Source organism: Abrus precatorius, unplaced genomic scaffold, assembly GCF_003935025.1.
Source record: "Abrus precatorius isolate BTA unplaced genomic scaffold, Abrus_2018 Scaffold9, whole genome shotgun sequence".
Taxonomy (NCBI): Eukaryota; Viridiplantae; Streptophyta; class Magnoliopsida; order Fabales; family Fabaceae; genus Abrus; species Abrus precatorius.
The window spans coordinates 19,314,514-19,337,216 of NW_020874439.1; the positions used below are offsets into that span (position 1 = coordinate 19,314,514).

At 29.2% G+C, this 22,703-nt stretch overlaps 3 protein-coding genes across 3 annotated transcripts; 2 read left to right on the forward strand and 1 right to left on the reverse strand.

Moving 5' to 3' along the window:
- The first annotated feature begins 1,078 nt into the window (after window positions 1-1,078).
- On the forward strand, window positions 1,079-2,659 carry LOC113851612 (UPF0098 protein CPn_0877/CP_0992/CPj0877/CpB0906-like). The gene is made up of 2 exons (XM_027482140.1): window positions 1,079-1,564; window positions 1,893-2,659. The coding sequence occupies exons 1-2, from the start codon at window positions 1,127-1,129 to the stop codon at window positions 1,965-1,967; spliced, it is 513 nt and encodes a 170-aa protein (XP_027337941.1). The 5' UTR covers window positions 1,079-1,126; the 3' UTR covers window positions 1,968-2,659.
- A 1,812-nt stretch (window positions 2,660-4,471) lies between these two features.
- On the forward strand, window positions 4,472-8,790 carry LOC113849826 (BAG family molecular chaperone regulator 4-like). The gene is made up of 4 exons (XM_027480018.1): window positions 4,472-4,742; window positions 5,949-6,205; window positions 6,294-6,440; window positions 8,218-8,790. Exons 1-4 carry the CDS (start codon window positions 4,589-4,591, stop codon window positions 8,413-8,415), a joined length of 756 nt encoding a protein of 251 aa, XP_027335819.1. The 5' UTR covers window positions 4,472-4,588; the 3' UTR covers window positions 8,416-8,790.
- Window positions 8,791-10,600: 1,810 nt separating this feature from the next.
- LOC113850449 (ammonium transporter 2-like) lies at window positions 10,601-14,786 on the reverse strand. The gene is made up of 4 exons (XM_027481004.1): window positions 14,145-14,786; window positions 13,134-13,419; window positions 12,631-12,734; window positions 10,601-11,026 (listed from the first exon to the last, which is right to left on the reverse strand). Exons 1-4 carry the CDS (start codon window positions 14,784-14,786, stop codon window positions 10,601-10,603), a joined length of 1,458 nt encoding a protein of 485 aa, XP_027336805.1.
- Between the last annotated feature and the right edge of the window lie 7,917 nt (window positions 14,787-22,703).

Genomic DNA, 22,703 nt, shown 5'->3' on the forward strand with positions numbered 1-22,703 from the left:
TTCTTTAAGAGAGTTTAGAAAACCTCATCAACAAGTATCATGTATGTTATTTTCATATTTTATATACAAAACAAATAAAACAAATCACAAATAAATAAATATTTAATATTAATAAATAATTCAAGCATTTTAATATTATGACAACAAATATAATAATAAAGTGAATCAACATATATATCTCATAATAATAATTAATGAAAGTGTAAAACTTAAAATCCTCTTACTAAATATCAAAAAGCTAATGCCCATGTAAATCTATAAACACTTTTTTTTAACACACTGTTAATTAAAAATTATAAAAATGTGTGAACTTTTGTTTACTTTTTTTCCATATTTTTGTCATTTTTAATAGTAATCATATTAAAAGTATTTACCACAAACAATATATCTTATTGTCAATAATATTTTATAAAATTTGACATTTAAATAATTCAATTTTTATTAAATAAGTAACTAACAATTTATATAAAATTAAAAGACCCACTAAGAAATTTAGATACTATGAGCATTTAATTTAAAATTAAAATTATTCTAAATTAATATGGCCGAACAAAAAATGTTAACGATGAACAAGCAGGACAAGATTACTCAAGATTTTAAGTTTGGTATTTTTTTTATTTTTTTTATGCTTTTAATCATCCAGGTTTAAAGAATATTTTCAGCATACTTTAATTGTATTAATCTTTGGCAAGAGCATGAAAAGACGATTACACTTTACTTGATTGATCAGTTAGTTTATCTTATCGTGACATTTTCACATTTTACAGTTACAATAATAAACCTTCAAATAACTTATTCGTGTAAATTTCATATAACTATTTTTGCACTAAATAGCACCGTTTACCTTGATCGGCAATGCTATTTTAACACCGATTTAAGACTCTATCGTAAATATTTTATATAAATTAAAAAATAACGTTGATCCACTTTTATTACACGATGTAGAGTTTAGCCCGAACCGCTCCATGGTATGAAACGTGTCAAAGCCATACTGTTCTCCTTCTCAATAGCACGACACTTGTTCAACCTTAGCAAAGCCAACATATATAGAAAGAATCCACTAATTAGCTTTAACTATTATAGCATAATACATATAAAATTTCACCAAAAAAACAGAGCATCTATCATGGCGAGTAACATCCAATTCAAGTTGATTTCACCAGCAATTGATCACAGCCAAGAGAGTGGGAAACTGCCAAGGTATTGCACACAAGAAGGCTTAGGCACAAAATGGGACATTTCTCCGCCACTTGAATGGCATAACGTGCCTCCCAAAACAAAGAGCTTGGCCCTTCTGGTTCAGGACATTGATGCCGTCGACCCAATGGGGCGCGTGGTGCCACTCGCCCACTGGGTGGTCGTGAACATTCCTGTCACCGTGAAGGACCTTCCTCAAGGGTTCTCTGGGAAGGAAGACGAAGTGGGTGCTGAGTATGGTGCCGTTGAAGAAGGGGTTAACGATTGGAAGGTGCGCGTGTGGCGTGGTCCCAAATTCCCTAACTATGATAATAGGTTCCAGTTTAGGCTCTTTGCTCTGGATCAAGACATGCACTTTGATAACCAGGTTCTACAACTACCCAACTATATATTATATTCATGGAAAATGTTTTATTTAGCCATTGCTTTTTAATATTGAGTGTGTGATACTGGTTTAAAAATTTAATTTGTCATTGCATCTTTATTTTGTATGATGTCATTTACTTTAGAGTGGTTGGTCTAAACTATAAGAAAAATAAAGTAAAAATAGATGAAATGATTTACTTTTTGCAAAATTGGGAATTAGTAGATATTCTTTAAATTCTAGAAATTAAAATATCTGAGGTATATAATTTTGAAGATTAATGTGTTTTTTGAAATAAATATAAAAATGTCTATGTTCGAAATATTGGCAGGTGACAAAAGAGAAGCTGTTTGACGCAATAGCAGGGCATGTAGTGGGAGAAGCCGTGTTCACTGCCACTTTTTGATATTTGTGATCTTAATGGAAGCTTCATCTGTGGAGATTCCGCGTATAAATAAAAGCTCCACAAGTTCGGTTTCTTTTTTAAGTTTGTTATTATTTTCCATGTATTTTTATTTAGTACAAGACTTACACACAGTATTATATGCTTTTGATGTTTTTTAATTAAAATTAGAATTTTATTTAAGTAATATATGCAATAAATGTCAGTATTAAAAGTTAGTACATGCAATTAAAGCAAAACTTTAATATTAATCAGAGAGTAACATCTCTGAAGGATTTTTTTTAAAGCAAGCAGGAATTAATCTTCGCATGGTCTCTGATTTTGAAAAAACAAAACAAAAACACATAATACAGTACTTAAGTTTTATACTTTGATTCATGTTAAATAAATTATAGCGCATAAAGAAAAATTACACCATATTTAATGTTTGATTAAACTTGAATTCGATCAGCCATTTAACGGGAATGGAATTTCCAAATTTTACGAATAATGTTGCATCATGTATTTCTGTGCTTAATAGAAAACTACTTGTAAGAGTTAATAAGTTTAATTAATCTTAACTTTTAAGAGGATAGTGAATTAGGATTAATTTGGAAATATATACTTTATTTAATAATTTTTTAAATAATGATTTTATTATAAATTTAATAATAAAATTTATTGAAATAAAATTAAAAATAATTTACAACAGTTATAAGTAAAAAAAAAAAAAAAAAAAGCTTCCAGTTGCAGATAACGAATATAAGTTAAATTTTCAAATTATGAGTAATCTTTAATTTTACGCTTAATTGATTCACGTTTGGTGGTAGGTACAAGTTGGTTTTCCCGTTAAGGAGATGCATGCGTTTCAGAGGTATAATGAGTATGTGCCTTCTAGACCAGAGTTCAGAAAGAATACAAAGCATTGAATAAACTAAATAATTAAACTGTGAATAAATTATTGCAAGAAATAGTCAGAGGTTTATATTTATTTAATATTATTAGCTATAATACTTATATTAAATTTATGTTTATGAATGTTTTAACATATTTTTCTAGATGTTATATAATTATATATGCTATATTTTATTTTTATTATATACATAACATTTAACTGATGTAAGATAGAATGTAAAACGATTAACGATAACTTTTTTTTTTAAGATAGAATGTATTATCAGATTTTATTTGTGTAAAATCTACAATTTATAAATTTTATTAAATTTATATAAAATAAAAATTTTACAAGAGAAAGATGATATGTTAATCAAAATATTAAACTAATAAAATAAAAAGATTTGATTGTTTTAAAATATATGATATTAATATAATATTATCGTAGATTTGATTAAATTAATTTTAATTTGAAAATTCATTCAAAATATTTTATTTTAAAATATACTTAAGTATAAACACATAGAGTAAGTCAGAGAAAATGTAACTGAAGGTCAGGGCAAGAAAATAAACTTAATTTATAAAAAATAAGTTGGAGATTTAAAAAAGACATGATCATATTACTATTTTATACACACACATATATATATATATATATATATATATATATATATATATTAATAAAACTTAGATACTTACACGTTTGAAGGAAAAATATAAATTGATAAATTTAATTATTAAATATATCTTATATTAACTTCATGAATATATATATTAAATTTCACATAATTTAAATATTTGTAACTATTTTATGCAAATTTGAATATTTATTTATATCTTAAAAATATGATATTCATTAAAATAAAATAATCCGGCAAAGTATTTATTAATTTTATTTTTTATAAAATTTATAAAGTTCATTTATTTAATAAAAATCTCCAAATAATGATTAAAATGACTTTGTTAACATATTGTTGAGGGTGAAGTTTTTATTAAAAATAAAAAGATATTACAAAATTTATTATATTAACAATATTAATTATGTAAGTTTTAATAAATTTATATTTTTTTATTTCTAACATAGGCCTTTAAATTAATGTTAAAAAAACTATTATTAAAATTGTCAATGTGTTTACCTTTGTGTCATCAAAGATCAAATCAAGTTAGACATACGTATAGTTTGTATAAATATACCTTTACGGGTGATCAAACATTAAAATTAAATAAATTTTAATATCATATTAAAAATAAGTTAAACCTAACTGGTTGCATAAACTGACTTATCTATCTTATCTCATATTATTATATGTATATATGTATGTATTATTGTAGGAAACATATATAAAAATAACATTATTTTTAAAAAAAAAAATATTACTTTTTTGGTGAGTAAAACAGAGTCATGACTTATTATTTCTTTTAAATGAAAAAAAATTAAAGCACTATGTTTTTCAAAAACAAAAACAAACAAAAAAGAATTATTTTAAGAAAAAGATTATGTTAAAATATATTAAAGTTACTATTAATTTTAATACAAATTTTTAATTTTTTTAATTTGATTAGCATTTGCTTTAGTTAGATACTTGAGACCTAATCATAATCTTAAAAAAAGGGAAAATTGAATGACATGGAGAAACCGATATCTTTGAAAGCAGTGTTGGAACTCCTGTCTTCTTAACCCTCAACTACTTCAACACTACGCCTCGGGTCAAACTCAGTCCACTGCATCGCTAATTCCTTTGCTCCTTACTATGAAGAACTCCTCAGACTACCCCGTCGACATCTCGCCGGAGCCGAGGCCCGCCGAGAGCGACGCCGGTGGTGGGCCCAGGCCCATGATCAAGATCAACGTTTCTTATGGGTCCTCGCACCACGAGCTCCACCTCCCGGCCCAATCAACATTCGGTTAGGTTTCTTCTTTTTCAATCAATGGTACCTCTTCGATATTACTTATTCGCGAATTTAATAATTTCGAACTTTAGTTTTTATTGGACTTCAATATGTTGAGTTTCGTGTGCGCTATTAGTTATATGTGTGTTAAAAAGATATTGATGGAGATTAGAGAACTTGATTGAATTAAAATGTCATATTTTGGTTAGAGATTGAAAATACTTAGCTTTGTTGCACTTTGACATAGCTAGAGGGTCAGGTTTTTGTTTTTCTTTCTTTGATTTGGTGTCATGTTTTTTTGCTTTTTCGAAATATACTGAATTAAATTGATCTCCTATGATACGTTCAGTTAAAAAAAACCTAATTATTGGAAATGATTAATATATGACGTTAACCTTTTTCGCATAAAATTTTTCATTGTGTCTCTGATATTGATTGTATATTCTTCTAGAATATATTTGAGAAAGTTGGTGGTTGACCTTAGAGAGATGGCATATAATACAGAATATGGATAGAAAATTTTTTTAATAAAGAAAAGTGTGAATAATTTCCGATTGAAAAATTCTCCTCTAAAGTAAGCTTGTCTCAAAAGTGAGTAAGGATCTATCCACGCTTGAATTTTAGAGGGATAAGACCACAATGTTCTTTAAATTAAATCAAAGATTGACATACCGTTACTTGGGCACTAATGAGACAAACTCACCGTAGAGGAGCCTTATCATATTAGAAACTGGATAATGGAAAGGAAACACAGCAAAACATATTTACAGAAATACTTTTCCTCATAACAAATAGAAAGATAGTGGAAACTCTCAATAAAGTGAAAATGGGAAGATAGCTCAAGCTCAAGTCATTCAATAGATCTATGAAATCCAATCCCATCCCACACCTAGTTCTTACTTGTTTCTCTCCTTTCCACCCTTTCCTTTATATTGTACTCCTTCAAACTTATTCTGTCAATGATGTTTGTGTTTGTATTAATTGAGCCCCCAATAAAAGGGATGCTAAGAAATTGGTTTAGTGCCTGAGGAGCACTGAAAGGAAAAGGAAATAAAGGAAAATGTTTTTTTCCCTACATTATGATATTGATTGTTTCTGTTTTTGGATTATACTTAACGAAATTGGTGCATGTCTTAATAGTGTCACACAGTACTATTGGAATTGAATGTATCCTGTTTTCATTGATATGTTTATTTTTCTTCTTTGAGTTTTCGTTAACAGGGGATGTTAAGAAATTGCTTGTTGACAAAACTGGTTTAGAACCTGAAGAACAACGACTTTTCTTCAGGGGGATAGAAAAGGATGATAAAGAGCATTTGCACCTTGAAGGTGTGAAGGACAAGTCAAAGATTTTACTTTTGGAAGGCACTGCTAGCAAAGAGAGGAAACTTGAGGAAACCAGAAAACAAAATGAGATGTTTAAAGCTTCTGAGGCTATTGCTGGGGTCAGAGCTGAGGTGGACAAGCTCTCAAATAGGGTGATCATGGGTTTGATATACAAGTACTGTACTTGCTGTAGAACATATCAATTGGAGAATAAATATATGGATTGTTTTAATTTTTTAGGTGACTGCCTTGGAAGTGGCTATCAATGGTGGGAACAAAGCTTCCGAGAAAGAGTTTCTTGTGTTGACAGAGTTGCTTATGAGTCAATTGCTGAAACTGGATGGTATTGAGGCTGAAGGTGAAGCAAAGTTGCAGAGAAAAGCTGAGGTGGTATTTATGACATTAAAGTTGCAAAGTTGAAGTGTTAATTATTTGTCTGTTACTACTGTCTCTTTTTTCCCTTTTCATGCAAACTCTTATATTGTTTAGTTGTGACTGATAACATCCCTCAATTTTACTATATAATTATGAAGCATGCATGGAATTATGTGAAGTGGTTTTCACCAGCATGCATTGCACTTCAAGGTCACCGTTGAGATAAGTATCCATTGAAACAAACTATGTTGATAAAAGAAAACATGAGAAAGTAAGTTGAGTAAAGTCTTTACCCAAAAGAAGCCTTTCTATAAAACACTTATGTTACAACTTTGCAGAGAGCCGGTAACTAATAAAAATTATTAGTCAGCTTGATAGAATTGATGGTTCAAGTATTGATAGGGAAGAAGAAATGGACCAGGTTCTGACTCAGCAACCCATGTGGAAGGTTTACATTAGAACAAGAAATAGAAAGGGGACTTGGGTAGTTAGTTAAATGACATGAAAGAATTTTTAGAATTGGATAGGAAGTTCATGTAACAGGGAAGTTATATGGTTGGGGTGATGCATGATGTGTGGCATTCTCTAGCTGGGCATTCTTTGATGAGCTGTAACTGTTATTCGGCACTGCTAGAAAGATTGTTTTTGATTTCAACAGATACTCAGTAAGCAGAATTCTCATTCTGGATTCCTATCATAGCTACCACAAACAGTAAATAGAAATGGAAATTTTAAGGTGACGGTCAGCCATCAATGTGGAGTCTATGTCCCACCCTCATCCCAGGTGTTATTTTCTCCTATCAATCCCAAGTGTTCTTTGATTCATCTAGCATCTCCAAGATAATTACTAGCAGGTTTCTCTAATCCTTACCTCTCCAAACTAGCATCAAACATTTTTCTTCAACACTAGCCTCTCCAAGCTCAGCATCCAACATGGCAGGTTTGCATAAACTCAAGTTTTTTTCTATGCAGAATGGATAGGCCAATTTAAGCACACAACTCAAGAGTACAGGAGGATACTCAGCAAAGCACCCATATCTCTTGATTTGTTCCAATTTCTGTTCATTTTTTTCTTCTTGTAGTATGTTGGGGTAGCACACTAGCACCTATTGTAGAAAAATTGGTAGAAACTTGTCTTAGGGTTTTGAGCATGTGAGAAGAAAAATATAGAAATCCCAATAAGAAGTATAGATCAGATGAAGGGTAGCCTTATCGCAAAAGGTTGTGGTCAATGGTTTGTCTATAAACATGATTCACAATAGAATATTATGGTATTCTTTGATCCATGTAACCTAACCTACTTCGAGAAAAAACCCTTGGTTGTTTTTGTATTTTGAAATTTTTGCCATATCATCATATGCTCATCCTTTAATCTATTCATGTTAAGCATCTCTCTCTAATCGCTTACTGATGTCACATTAGTCATCCTCTTCCCACCTTTTGTCTGACCTAGATCCCACTTATTAATGTTTATACCACATTGGAGTATGACTAGCTAGTGTTATTGATGTGCATTGAGAGTTAAAACATGAAATATGTTATTTGTCAGTGTTAGTTTCATTATCAACTTCTTTCTTACTATTTTTTAAAAATTTTCTTGTAGTTAAGAGATGTATTTGTTTAGTGTTAAATATCGTCCTTTGCATTTGGGTAAATCATCTGTGATATCTCTTTGCATATTACTTCTTATTATTATGTGTGTGCTTGCAATTTGGTGACCGAAATATTGAACCAGCATTGCAATTATTGCCTTTGATGGACTGAAACAAGCTTTTCCACCATTCAATAGGTGCGTCGTGTGCAGAACCTTGTGGATACATTAGATTCTCTAAAGGCAAGAAACTCCAACCCTTTTAGCAACAGTAGCAATTCTGTCACAGTAACAACCCAATGGGAAACCTTTGACTCTGGAATGGAAAGCTCGGATGCCCCATCATCAACGTCGTCTTCAACTAAAATAACTCATGATTGGGAGCGGTTTGATTAGCTCAGAAATTGTTTTTGATCATTAAGTTATAAAAGCTTGTACAACACCATCTTATTGGGCATTCAATCTTTATCCTTTGTTCAAGTTCATTTTTATCAAGCTTGCCTTAGAGTTCTTGGCGCAACGACGTGATCGTTGCCTTGTGCACTTAGATTAGGTAGATAGAAATTTTAATTGCAGAAATATTCTTCCCGCTCAGAGGTAAGGTTGCATATGTTTAATCTTCCTCGTGCGCTTAGTTTAGGCAAAATATGTAAACTATATTGCATCCTAATACTTGAATAATATTTTTGCATCTTTGGATCGTTATTTTTCTATCATCTGGTTGTAAAGTAGTACACGATTTATGCTTTTATTGGAGATGTTCATTTGAACTTAATCTTTTTATTTCGTTTTCTCCATGAGTTGCACTGCCTCAAAATATACGTGTTCAACAACCGCCCACAGTACAGGAATAAACAATTTACTAAGTGTTTAGTTTAGATTAGTTTAAAGAAATAATGTCATATTTTTGTTAATTTTTTAACAGTGCTTTTAAAATTTAAGTAATTATCTTTCTAAATTAGTGTTTTTAAACATGCACTTGATAAGTTGTTTCGTTTAGTACGATGTCCTTTGAAAGCGTGGGACCATAGCTTTAAATTATAGTTGCTTGCGATCACTGCGATTACGGGCATAGTGGTTTGCAATGACTTTCTGGTTTGTTTCTGCCATTGTCACGTGAAAATGGATGTCAAAAGTAAGGTCCAAAGAGACTATGATAATCAAAGGTTTTTTAATTTCTTATTTTGTATGCCTTTTCCCCCTAAATTTTGAATGTATTTTGAGTATGCTATGTGTTGTAACGGTTATTCTATTCAAACATTTTATCGATTTTTTTGGAGTACATGATTATTCAATAATTGATGTGACATTCGATATTTGGTGAAATTGCATTGTCATTCAGTTTTCACCCTTCATTGTATTCACGGATCAGGATCTATTCATGTTTTGGCGCGAACATGAAGCGAAAAATTATTCATTTAAACGAAAATGTAGAAGTACAGAATATAAAAGTTATGTAACATGAGAATATCCTGATCCTTGGAACCACACCCTCCGCCCAAGTATAAGGTTTATAAACCAAAAAACAGGTAGAATGATACCCATTTCACTATGTTCAATATTTTCGTCTGATTCAATAGTAGGCATAATCAATAGCATTTTTTTTTTCTTTTTGTGTTAGGAGTATTTGTATCAATAGATATTGCTATATTTCAGTTTCTACGTGCGAATTAATTTATATTTTTTTTATAATCTTTTTTTTATAGAAATCAATATCCATAAAAATTATTGAAGAAATGTGTAAATAAAAAGACGGAGAAAATTAGTTTTTATGGTCAAATATTCAGATTGACTTAGCGTTTTTTTTTGTCAACGAGTCAAAAGCGTTGGATACGAAAACATTGATTGGGAGTACAACATAGATATTGCACATTCTATTTTTCTTCATTTTTGTAACATGAATATTTGTTTATCCCTGTGCGTCGAATTTTAAATTTTCAATCCTATATTCATTTTTGAAGAAAAGTTTCAATTTTCTATAGAAATAAATCTAGATTTTTGAAATGGAATAGTGGTGAACGCGTTTACATGTAAAGATAACCTTTGTAACATAAAATTGTTGACATTAAAGAAATTAAAGATTTATAAAATGGATCGAAATGGTTTAACAAATTACCATTGTTGTCAAGTTAAAGTAAAGGAATGATTGAGTCTAGCTACTTTAAACTTGCATTATTTGTGAAAAGATTTCGGCTCTAATTCTATAAATATTCTTTTGAATACTCTAATCAATTTATAATTAATTAATTTTTCATAAAGTTAAAACAGTTTCTGAAAAATGTTTAATTTATAAAATAAATATTTTGACTTTTTAAAAAATAGATTAACAAAAAATATGTTAAAAATGTTCAAAAGAGTGTATTAATATTTTTTTTTCATAACGTCATTACTACATATCTAATGCAAATATTTTTTATAAGAGATTGATTCTAATAAATAATTATTTTTTAAAAAGTCTCCTAAAAATCGATAAAAAAAAAAGTAATTATTTATAGCTCAAAGTAATATCAAACTTACATATGAGCATTGCATTTGTATTACACCATAACAATAGCACTATTCCAAACTATATCTAAATGACTCATACATTTATAGTTACACCCCTTGCACCACTAACAAAGGGTGATGAAGTTTTATCAACTTTTGATGATCCATGCTTAGTTGGGTCGTATTTTTCTCCATCACCCCAAAGGGCATAAGCTTCTTCGCCATGGACGGCATCGTCGCCGATCTCGAGTTGCTCCTCCGACATCCTCAAGGGTATGAACAGTTGTATGGCAAGAAGAATGAGGGTGGTGGAGACTAAGTTCCATCCAGTGATGAAAAATGCCCCTACCAATTGCTTAAAAAATTGCTCACCACCGTCACCACCATAGAAGGCACCCCTTGTGTTAGTCACTGGCAATAAGAGTGTACAAAGCTGTGGTTCTGCCAAGAGACCTGTGAGGAGGCCACCCAAAAGGCCAGCCACTGCATGTGTGTGAAACACTCCAAGTGTGTCATCTACCTGTGTGTTGTAAATTTCCAAAATGCTAAGCAAATCGATATTGACATAAGAGAATATCTTATGAAAGAAAAATGGAGTTAATTTTTTTATATTGGCACAGTTCTAATTTTTATGAACCAAATATGATGATTGTAATTATCTTCAAATGAAAGATGAAAATATTAATAACCAATAAATTTCTTGTACATTATATGGATATTTTTAAATTTAAATAAAATTTGATGCAAATAATAAATATTTTATTATATTAGTTAAAAATAAATTAAAGAGATAATACTTTTAAATTTGAGAACAATCATGAAAATAAACTATTAAAATTTAAAAATTAAATCCAAATTAACATTGATTAAAATTATAATAGGTTTAAAACAAACTAAATTAAAATTAAAATTGATATAGATTTAAGAAATTAAAATGAAAAAATATTTAATGCATGAAAATTATGTGATTTAAAATTTTAATACATTAAAAAAGGAGAACAAGTTAAAGTGACCATACAAAATCTCTAAAATCCATTTCATCAATGAAACATTTTGTGATAAACTTTCCCACAAAGAGGGAATAAGCTTGTGCATTGAATTTTAGTAAACAAAGTATCGTTACACTTGTAATTTTGAGTGTGTGATACATCAACCTCTTATGATACCATTTGACTTTTGTTGAAGGAATTTCGCGTATTCCAAAAAGGGGACTACAAAAGTTGTCATCAATAAAAAATTCATAAAATAGCTTGATGAGAATGTTTGAAGATTTTTTTATTTTTATTTTTTATGTTCAAGATATAGGAAAATTTATACCATTAACACTCAAAATCACGAGGGGTGTTTGGTGTATGCTTGTTTTTTTTTTTTTTTTTTTTTAAGTTTCTGAGAATTCCGCTGATAATGTTAAAATTACATTTGATATTTCTTAAATATTTTAAAAAATATTAAACAATAACTTCTGAAAACACTTTAATATTGTGTTCTATTTAAATATAATTTCTTAAAAATATTAACAGTTCTTTTAAAAATTAAAATTTCTGTTTAGGGTTTTCTTTTTCTTTTTCTAAAACAGAAGAACTAAACATACGGGATTTAGTTCACCGATCTTCTACGTTGTTTGATATCAAAAACCAAGCCTAATTCTTATCTTACGTGGGGGCAAGATGTGTAAATCAACGGATAACATGTGAACTTTTCATTTTCCTGTGCCAGCTTTCAAACATTATTGAATGAGAATTAATTGAAGCAAGCATAGCGAAAGCGATTCAAACCTAAGACACGCTTTAATATTTATTTTTATTATAGTTTTATTAAATTCTAAAAACTAAGATTAATATTTGTTCTAATTAATAAGCGAAATTTATGACCACCAACCCATTAATTTAAACCAAATAAAAAAGAGTATATTAAAATAAATAGCGGCGAGTTAATAATTTCAAAGATAATAAGATGTAAAAAGAAAAAAAGGGAAAATATGATAAGACATGCAATGTAAAACGAGGGAGGATGTAAAATAAAAAATATAATTAAAAAAATCAGAATTCTATTATAAATCTTTATACATGTAAATTGGAATGGTGAAAAAGTAGAGTGATTTTGAGAGAAAAAAGAAGAGAGTACCTTCTGAAGAAGGCTTAGCTTCTTGTGAAGGATCATCATGGACACCCATGGAATGCTTCCTGATAGGATTCCCATCACTATTGCAGCCCAAGATTGCACTAGCCCTTCAAGTTGCATCTATTAATGTCAACTAACAACTACCTACTACACTACAAATAACCATTATCACTCATGATAATTACACCACTTATAAGCATTTCTTTATCAAGAAAAATATTAATTAATGCCTGTTAAAGAATTAAAAATAAAAAATTAATTAACAAATGTTATTCAATATTTTTATAATTTTTAATGTATCTCAATATAATATGAGATGTGACATGCATGATATTATTATTAAGTGATCATAGATACTATTTTAAAAAGTTTTTAAGTGTGCAAAAAAACGAAAAGAGCAAATTGTTCAATTAAAAAAGTTTTAACAATGTTGTTTAATCTTTTGATAGTTTTTCATGAATTTTGGTTATAAGAACAAAACTGAACTGATTTGAAGAAAAACATACCAGCACCTGGGGTGATGCAAACAAGCCCAGTCATCATACCCTGAACAGCTCCAATTACTGAAGGCTTACTGAAAAATATGACATCAAGAGAGGTCCATACAAGAAGGCTAGTAGCAGCACATACATTAGTGTTGAGCACAGCAATAGAAGAGTCAATGTTTGCTGCATATGGTGCTCCACCATTGAACCCTGACCACCCCATCCACAACAAGCCAGCACCTGCAAGCATAAGCAGCACATTGTTTGGTGGGAACCTTTCCCTGTCACTCTTCTCCCTAGGCCCAACCTGTATAACCAAGTTTAGCTTTAGGAAATTTACCCAAATTCTGATCATAAGAGTAGTGCTATATGTCATAATAATAATAAAAAAATCAACTCACCTCATAAATTTAGATTTTATTCTCTAATATTTTTAAAAAATTAATTTGGTGCTGAAATTGTTATATACTACCAATTAATGCAGTCCATCAAATTACAAAAAACTACTTTAGTTTTTTCCTTTCAAAATCATCAATTAATCAGATTCTTCTGGCGTCACAAATCAAATTAACACTGGAAATCAAATTGACTAATAACTTTAAATAATTTTATTCATCAGTATTCTAAGGATACTTAAAAATATTTTTGTTTTGTTAAAATACATTAAAACTACAAAAAAATGATTCATTAATAATTTTTTTTACAGGACATTTTCATATTAAATTCCTTAATCAATATTCTTAAAGCACATGTTAATAGTTTATTTTGTAAAAGTAAGTGACAACTTTTTATAATGTGAAAAACTAACTTAATTGATAGTAATAATCTTCGAAACTAAATTGCTATTTTCCATATCTCAAACACAAATGTTTTACCCAGCAAAAACATAATTTTGACACAAATCTATAGGCATGGCAACTCAAATTTACAAAAATAAAAATTGACAAAATAACTGTTTGCTGCATGATTGTAAAGAAAAAAAAGGAGAGCAGGGGGGGGGGGAGGTGCTAAATTATATATATATATACCGACCCAGTAAGCAGCAGTGAAGCCAGCGATTCCAGAGGAAAGATGGATGACATAGCCACCGGAGTAATCAATAACACCCCAGTGATAGAGAAAGCCACCACCCCAAAGACTGAAGGCACCAACAGTGTAGGAAAAAATGAGCCAAAGAGGCACAAAAGCCATCCAAGCCTTTATGTTCATTCTACCAAGGACAGACCCAGCCAATAAAATCAGTGTAATAGCTGCAAAAGTGAATTGGAAATAAACAACTGAAGCCATCCCAAACAAGGGCTCCATTGTGGGACTTTCAATTGTACCATTGTGGTAGTAGTGGGTGCTTTCAGGGACTTTTGCTCGGTTTATGAGGAACTTTTGGCCTAGTGCTGGGGCACCCTTACCCCAAAAGGGTAAGAGTTTGTCCCCAAATGCCATTCGGTAACACAAAAGGACCCAACATAATAGCACAGCTGCAAAAGCATAAAGAGCCATAAAAGCTGAATTCACTGCCCATTTCTTCTTCACTATGCTTGCATAGAGAATCACTAGGCCTGGCATGCTTTGAAGACCCACTAGTGTTGCTGCTGTCATTTGCCATGCGTTGTCACCTTTGTTTAGCCAATAGGGTGATGCTGGAAGGTGCTCTTGGTATGCTGTGGGAGTGGCCATGGTTGATCCCTCTCTAGCTTAATTTTGGAATTGGCAAGGGAAGTCTCCCCAATTTATGGAACCAAACGTGTGCTTCTGTATCTTAATTGGAGTTGTTGAACTTCAATTTAGATTCCTGCTTTGAATCTTTCGAAGGTTCTGCTAGACTTTCATTGATTTTGATTTCTTTTTAATCATAATTTTAATTTTAATTTATGACTTTTTAAAATTTATTATTTTTGGTCTTCAATACTTATTAAATTATTATGCAATTAATTAATAAATTATTATATATTAATTTTTTATAAAAATTTGTTAATAAAAAAAGAGAAAAAGAGAGTTTAAAACAATTTAAAACTAAATATATTTAAAAATAAATGATTAATTAAAAATATATTTAAACTTTATAAATCTTTACCCAAAATAAATAAATAAATAAATATAGACTGCACCAATTTTTTTAAATAAAACTGATTGCTTAGAGCTAGTTCTATGCAATAATTGTTTCATTTAGAAATGAAAATGAATAAAGTTTAAGTAAAATATTACAGTATTTATTTTTATATTTGTGTTTTAATAAAGGGTTGATTTTGTTAAAAATTATTAAAAATATTTTTAATAATATTATAGTACCAGTTGATTCTGATGATATAATACTATATGTTCTTTATTATTTCATGAAAAATATATTTTAAATAATAAAATATAAATAACACTTATAGATATAAAGATTTACAAATAACAAATTATACTTTTTAAATTTTTTAATATAACAAATATATTTTTTAATAAAATCAACTTTTTTTTAAAATAGTTTAAGATTAACGCAGCTAATTGTATTATTATTTTCAATAAATTTAGCAGCAAAATAGAAAAAATTAAGATTTCACCGATAAAGATAACCTTGTATAACTTTGAATTTCGGGTCAAAAATGATGGTTATGTTGTTAGTTAAGAATAAAAATGATGGGTATGGTTTTAAAATAGAAAAAAAAACTTAAATAAATGTTTTAAGTATTTTTAGGGTTTTTATTTTAATTAAAATTTTACTTTAATAATATGTAATAAAAATTATTAAAAATAAATACACAATCATCTTCTCAATATCGTTCGTTTTCTTATTCATTTAAATACAAATTCTTAAATGAAGCTGTTTTTAAAAGTGTTTACATTTTATATTTATTTTAAATTGATAGTTATGATTATTTTAATATTTTAAAAATTAAATAACATTGGTATTTTTAAGATAAACTATTAATTTTTATTTATTATATATATTTAATATAATATCAACAGTAATAATTATTTTACTTGTAAAAAGGTATATAATATCTTTTTAATCTTCAAGACTTAAAATGTTAATTTTTTTCATTATACCAAATACTTTTTAATACTAATTTAATTAAAAATAATATAAAAATATTTTTAGCATTATAAATATGGACGGAACTTTAACAAGACAGGTAGTTTGACGGAAAAGTTGGCGTGAATGGCGGGTGAGCCTATAAGATAAGGACGATAAGGAATTTTTCATTTTAAAGATTATATATCGAAACTTAAATGCTTAATTATATGCACCATATATTATATGATACTTGGACCCGCATTTAATACTTGGTTTTCGTCCGTACAAGATATTTTATGCATACCTTCTTTATTCTGTACTTTCTGTTCAATTCTCACAAACGACAGTTCAAAGATTTTAGAAATTATAATTTATAAAAATATATTTATGCTCCACAAATGCTCAAATATTACGATTAGCATTTTAGTTTATTGAAGATTCATAAAAGTTATATACTAACTTTTTAAATATTTTTATTATATATTATTTTCTATGATAATAAAAATATTTCTTTTAACCATAATTTTTTAATTTAATTACTTTTTTACGTGTGTAATATTAGTTCTTAACTTTTTACAGTGTGTCCTTTTTTTATTTGAATAAGATATTTTAAAATTATTACAAATTTATGTATTTAAATAGTAAAAAAATAGTTTTAAAATATTACAAAATTTTAATTAAATAATTTTTATTAAATAATTTTTTTTAAATGACCTTAATTTTTAAAAAATTAAAAATTTCTTTATTACGCTTAACCTTTTTATAGTTATAATTTTATAACTCTTTTTATACTAACTCTCATTCTAAGTTTTTCTTATTATTACTTTTTTACTTTGTAGAATTTAGAATTCTTTATTCAAACACTAACTTTTTAAATGTTCAAATTAGGTCTGTTACTTTAAATTAATACTCATATTATATTTTATATGTATTATTTTAATATTTATATATTTTTTCTTTACTTCTATGTTTAAATCAATAAAATATCATACCTTTATTATATTTTTATTAATTATTAAATAAAATTTTACAGTGAAAGACTAATTTTGAATACTTAAAAAACTAGAAGAACTAAATGTGAGAAATTAAAAATAATAAGACCAAATTCACACGTACATTAAAGTATAGAGACCAAAAATTTGATTAAATTTATTTTTTTAACAATAATTAAAACTAATTAAATTTATGTTGATTTAAGTTTTTAAAAATGAATTAAAGTTTTTAAGAAATAATACATAATATTTATAATTAAAAAATGTGTACATACATGTTAAAAGATCTTATCATACATGTAAAATATAAAACTTAAAAAAATAATATTACATAACAGTATTATGTAATTTTACTAATTTAAATAGTAAGATTTATAAAATTTTAAATACAATTATTTTTAAATATAACAGTTAGTTTTTCTTCTTCCTCCTCTCTCCCTCGCTGGATTTAATGGTAAGTGTTGGACTCATCTTTCAAGTTTTGGTTCGTTTTACTGCAAATGCTCTAATAAGAGAGTTTGTGCCCCATTGTATTCATGTGCGCGTTGTTGCTATATAATGAGAATCAAATAAGGCCTATTGAAAAGAAAAACTTGAAAGCGTTAGAAGAGCCCATGACAAAGGCAAAGAGGATAAAAGAAAAACTAAAGATGGTTGTTATCCTATTTAAAAATAGACCTAATTTAGAGTTAAAAGAATCTAAAATAGTCAATTACACATGCTTAGAAAACTTAGACTCCAATGAATCCTATTATAATTTAATTATTATATTTAGTTTAATTATTTTAATATTATTCATTACATACTTTAAATTTTTATTTAAAATAGAAAACTTGTTTTATTTAATTTAGTTGGATTTAGGCTTGTTAGCACCTGAAGTCCATTAGAATTGTGTTTGTGTTGATTTATGAACATTAAACATATATAAACTCTCATAAATACTCTTTTAATTAATTTTAAATGCAATTTGAGATTAAAAACCTTTGTAAGAGCGTGTAATTCTAGATTTTTAAGTAGGTTAATTTTTCTTAATTTTATCAAGACTCAAAAGGCAAAAACTATTATGGTAATTGTTCTTTTAACTTATCAATCTTGTAATTATGGTGCTATCTTCCATATCTATTCTATTTTCACTTTTATTATTTTTATTTTTGTCTCAATTCCTACTTTTGTCCTATTAATTCTATTTTTTTGTGTGCAGTATAATTTAAGATTATTTAATTCAACAACCCAGATCATGATTGTCATTACTATAGTAGAGAGAGTTTTGAGTTCAACACCAACAATGTCCTAATCAACCACTAAACACTTTTAATTCTCATGTGGGCCCTCCTTAAATCTCACTGATTTAAAGATGCACAACAATTCATGAACACCAACATGCATATCACCCACTCTTTTATGTGGGATTCTCTCATCTAAAGTCTTTGTGTGAAGCACCAAGACCTTGAAAAGGCACTATTAGTTTTGAAATGTAGCATAAGGGACCATGTTGTATTACCCTCTTCCTTCAATTTCTGTTCCATTATTTACAAAGCAATTAAGGTGTTGGAGTTAATGGCTAAGAATGGTGTTAAGTACCCTTTTGATGATTTTGTGTATGATTACATGATTTATAGGTTTTCATGATTGGAAAATTGAAACTTGCTTTGGAGTTCTTCTATAATGCTAATGGTTCTAGCTTCTTCCACAATTTTGTTGGGTGCTCTTTGTAAACTCGGAAAGGTTGATAAAATGCATGATTTGGTTCAATAGATGGAGAGGGATGGGTTGAATTTGGATGTTGTTACGAAAGAGTGGAGCAACGGAGGAAGAGCAAAGGAGGGAGGTTAAGAGGTAAGAAAGAGAGAATGTAGTGGCAACAATGAGGCAACTTTGCATGTAATGGTAGATTCCAAGTTTATTTTCGCACAATTCCTTTTTTTCTTTCTTTTTCTCTTTCCATTATGATTGCATTCAAATTCAACTCTATCAAAGGTTGATTTTTATTTTTATTTCGTTATTCTTCACATTGTTGTTTGATCTCATGGCAAGTAATAATATTCATTCTAGTTATAAGAATTCAACCTTTTGTTGAATTGAAATGTAATAGGGGCCTAAACCCTAGAGTGTGCAAAGATAAAACTACTACATGTATTTTTATGGGTCTTAATATTGTTGATGTAGATAAGAAATTAAGTATTTTGGAGGCTAGCTTTGTTCTTAGTGCATTTGTTGAAAATGAAGACTAGAGAATGAATGTGATGAAAAAAATGTTATTTGTTAAAGTTGAGATTAAAAAGTTTAATTTGGTTGTAATATTTCAATATATTTTAATATTTTATTTAATGATCTTTTATGGTAGTTGTTTATTTCAAGAGCTAAAAATTTGAACTAGTGCAATGTATAAAATTGTGAGATTGTTTAAATTATAAAACTAATATGACTTTGGCTTATTAATGAAAGAAAGTTAGTGATTGGATTCTTGGATTGATTTATATTTGTTTTTGTTTAATTAAAATGTAAATAAAATAAAATAGTCACTTGTTCTAATTTTTCCTTAATGTATATTTAATGTCAATTGAAATATAAATAAAATATGGTCTTGCATATGAAATAATTAGTATAATATGAGGGCTACTTAGCTAATTATTTCAAAATAAGAGTTCGTTGCTCAATTGTCTAAATGAACCATTAATAGGTTAAATAGTAATATTTAAAAAAAAAAAGTGTAAAGTAACCCGATAAAAACTTTTCAATTTAAATAAAAACTAACGAGAGAAAAATATTCATTTTTATCATTGTTATATTTTTAATTTTCTTTATTCACTAGTGTCATGATTTAAGTAAAACAAGTCTAATGCACAAGAGATATGAAGTTTATTCGGTCAAGTTTGGACACCCACAAAAAAAATTTAGCATACTCAAATCTAGTCAAATTAATTTTACTTCTTTTTTAAGGTAAAATCTATTGTACACTAACTATTGAAAAGACGTTCAATACTCTCCCTAAATGTATAAATTTAATTTTATATTTAAAGGATTTAAAAATATATATATTTTCTTATCAATCTTTAAACGTATTTATGTATTATTATTAAATAATCCTTTAATTTAAGATTTAAAAATTAATATTATTTATTGATTTATCTTTTCTAGATCTCAAATCAAATTTAAGATTATAAACCTTTTCTTCATTCTTACCTACAATTTTGACAATGACATTATCTGTTGTTCATTTTTAGGCTCTTTGCATATATTTTTCTAATGTAATGAGTCGTAAATCATATACTGAAGAATTGTGACTCTTAGAAACTCAACAAATCTTCCTCTTTTGCGTTTGCTGAAGGATGAAAAAAGTACAAAATATCGATTTAAACGCAAAAAAAGACACTACTAGAAAAGTGCTTAATATAGACGGATTTTATAGACGGATTAAAATCCGTCTATATTACAGACGGTTTTACAGACGGATTTGTGGAATAATTTTTTTTTTTATTTTCTGAAAAATCTGTCTGTAAAATTTGTCTGTATTTAGCCCGCCTTTTGGCGCCAAACGTTATAGACAACAATTATAGACGGATTTTTCTATCTGTAGTTTAAAAATAGGAGGAAATATTATAGCGGAAAATTACAGACAGATTTTTCCGTCTGTAAATATGGCGGTTTTAACCGACCTTTCAGGTGGCAAATTACAGACGAATTTTTCCGTCTGTAAATGTGTCAATCCCATTTACAGACGGAAAAATTCGTCTGTAATGTGCGACCTAAAACTCACCGTTTCATTAAACCCATTACAGATGGATTTTCCCGTCTGTAATGACTGAAACCCATAAAAACCGCGTCTCCTCTTCCCCTCCCCCATTATCAGAACCCTCTCTTTCTCGCTCCCCCCTCTCTCTCTAGGAGCTTAGTGTTTTGGCCATTGTGAGTGATTGGAGCAACCATTTGAAAGTTTTTTTGCATCATTGTATTCCTGGTACGATACTCTAACTTTTAATCGGTTTAGTTTTTTTAATTTTTTATGTTTTTTAGAGACTTAAAATTTCTAAGATAGAGTTGTAGGATTGGAGATTGTATGACTAGAGGGAAGGGCGTAGAGGTCCTTCTCCGAACTTGATTATTGTGTGCTGTGGGATTGTTTGTGTTTGTGGAGTTTGTAGAATATGCATGTTGTGGAGTTACAAGGGGATGTGCTCTAGAACAATTGAGGATTGTGATGTGTTTATGTTTGATGTATTGAATAGTTTATTGTTATATAATTTATTAGTTGATTTTAGGTGAAATTTTCATTTTTGTAAAAAAATGGTAAACAAATATAAGGAAATTAACATGTATTAGGGAAAATTCTGCCAAAATTTATATTAAAAATTTCTGTAATGTATTAGGGGAGATTATGGATGAACTTTCATCGAATGATGATGAAGGTAGTCTTGAACTATCAGAGTAAATGAGGTAAAGTAAGTAAGTTTGTTAATTTACTATATTGCCATGATTATTTAATTTAATTTGTTAATTTACTATGTTGCCATGATTATTTAAAGTAAGTAGGGTGTTACTCAGCAAACTGATCGTGGCAACACTTCTTCACCTACCGCTCTGACTTCGACGTCCACACCAGCAATAGTGCAGACCTCCCAGGTTAGGGGACAGGAGCAATTTATCATGGTGCCCAATCCTGAGTATATTGCTCCTCCCCCTCCAGTACAGCGAGTTTCACACTCTGCACCCCCTACTACACAGGCCACACAGTCACCTGCTACACAGGGCACAGGAGATGGATCCACTGCTGTCTCATCTGTAAGCGGGCAGCAGTCATCACAGACCCAAGCATCATCGAGATTGTTAGAAACTTTGAGATGGGATGGGTCCACTTGGTAAGTAATTCAATCAAATATGCCTAACATTGCGTATTTTATGTGAATGTTAGTAGTTATGTTTTATTTTATTGTGTTATCAGTTGGATATCACCACAGAAAGGTCTCCATCAGGTCACAGATATGATTAAGAAGATGTTTGATGCGTCTTACAGAAGTTTTGCAAAGGTGCCAAATGATACAAAGATGGAATGGTTCAAAGATTGGAAGGTAATAATAGTGTATTAATTTTAACTAAGTGTAATTACATATGACTGTTTGTACCTCTTCTAATGAAATTGTGTTTCTGTAGAGCAACTTCTCCATTCCCCCCCAGGACGAAAAGATGATTTTCAAGGCCTGGAAAAGTCAAACTGCAAAGCGACTAAGACAGATGTACACTGAGGCTCGCCAGGACCCTTTTACTGCTGATTGGATCGCACCCAACTTTCTTCATGCCTTGCAGGAGTATTGGGGTACGGATGAGTTTAAAAATCTCTCTGTAAAGAATAAGACAAACAGGGCATCTAATAAAGGGGGGGTCACTGCATATTGGTGGGTCTACGACTTTGGCTGGCACTAAGGCGAACTTGGTATGTGATTTTAAAATTCAGTTTACTTTATCTATAATTTCATATTTGAGATTGTGATTTATTTCCAATTGCAGGAGAAGTCGTTGAAGAGGCCACCTACTACTGGAGAGTTGTTTAAGGAGACACACACTCGCAGGCAAGACAAAAACCTGTGGGTTGATACACGATCTCAG

Excerpts from the sequence above, each read along its gene's own strand:
- LOC113850449 (XM_027481004.1), bottom strand. The coding sequence starts at position 14,786 with ATGGCCACTCCCACAGCATACCAAGAGCACCTTCCAGCATCACCCTAT. Across the intron at positions 13,420-14,144 it reads GCTTCACTGCTGCTTACTGG|GTTGGGCCTAGGGAGAAGAG; the intron begins GTCGGTATATAT and ends TTGGTTATACAG. Across the intron at positions 11,027-12,630 it reads AGCTAAGCCTTCTTCAGAAG|GTAGATGACACACTTGGAGT; the intron begins GTACTCTCTTCT and ends TACAACACACAG.
- LOC113849826 (XM_027480018.1), top strand. The coding sequence starts at position 4,589 with ATGAAGAACTCCTCAGACTACCCCGTCGACATCTCGCCGGAGCCGAGG. Across the intron at positions 4,743-5,948 it reads CCCGGCCCAATCAACATTCG|GGGATGTTAAGAAATTGCTT; the intron begins GTTAGGTTTCTT and ends TTTCGTTAACAG. Across the intron at positions 6,441-8,217 it reads AGTTGCAGAGAAAAGCTGAG|GTGCGTCGTGTGCAGAACCT; the intron begins GTGGTATTTATG and ends ACCATTCAATAG.
- LOC113851612 (XM_027482140.1), top strand. The coding sequence starts at position 1,127 with ATGGCGAGTAACATCCAATTCAAGTTGATTTCACCAGCAATTGATCAC. Across the intron at positions 1,565-1,892 it reads ACATGCACTTTGATAACCAG|GTGACAAAAGAGAAGCTGTT; the intron begins GTTCTACAACTA and ends AAATATTGGCAG.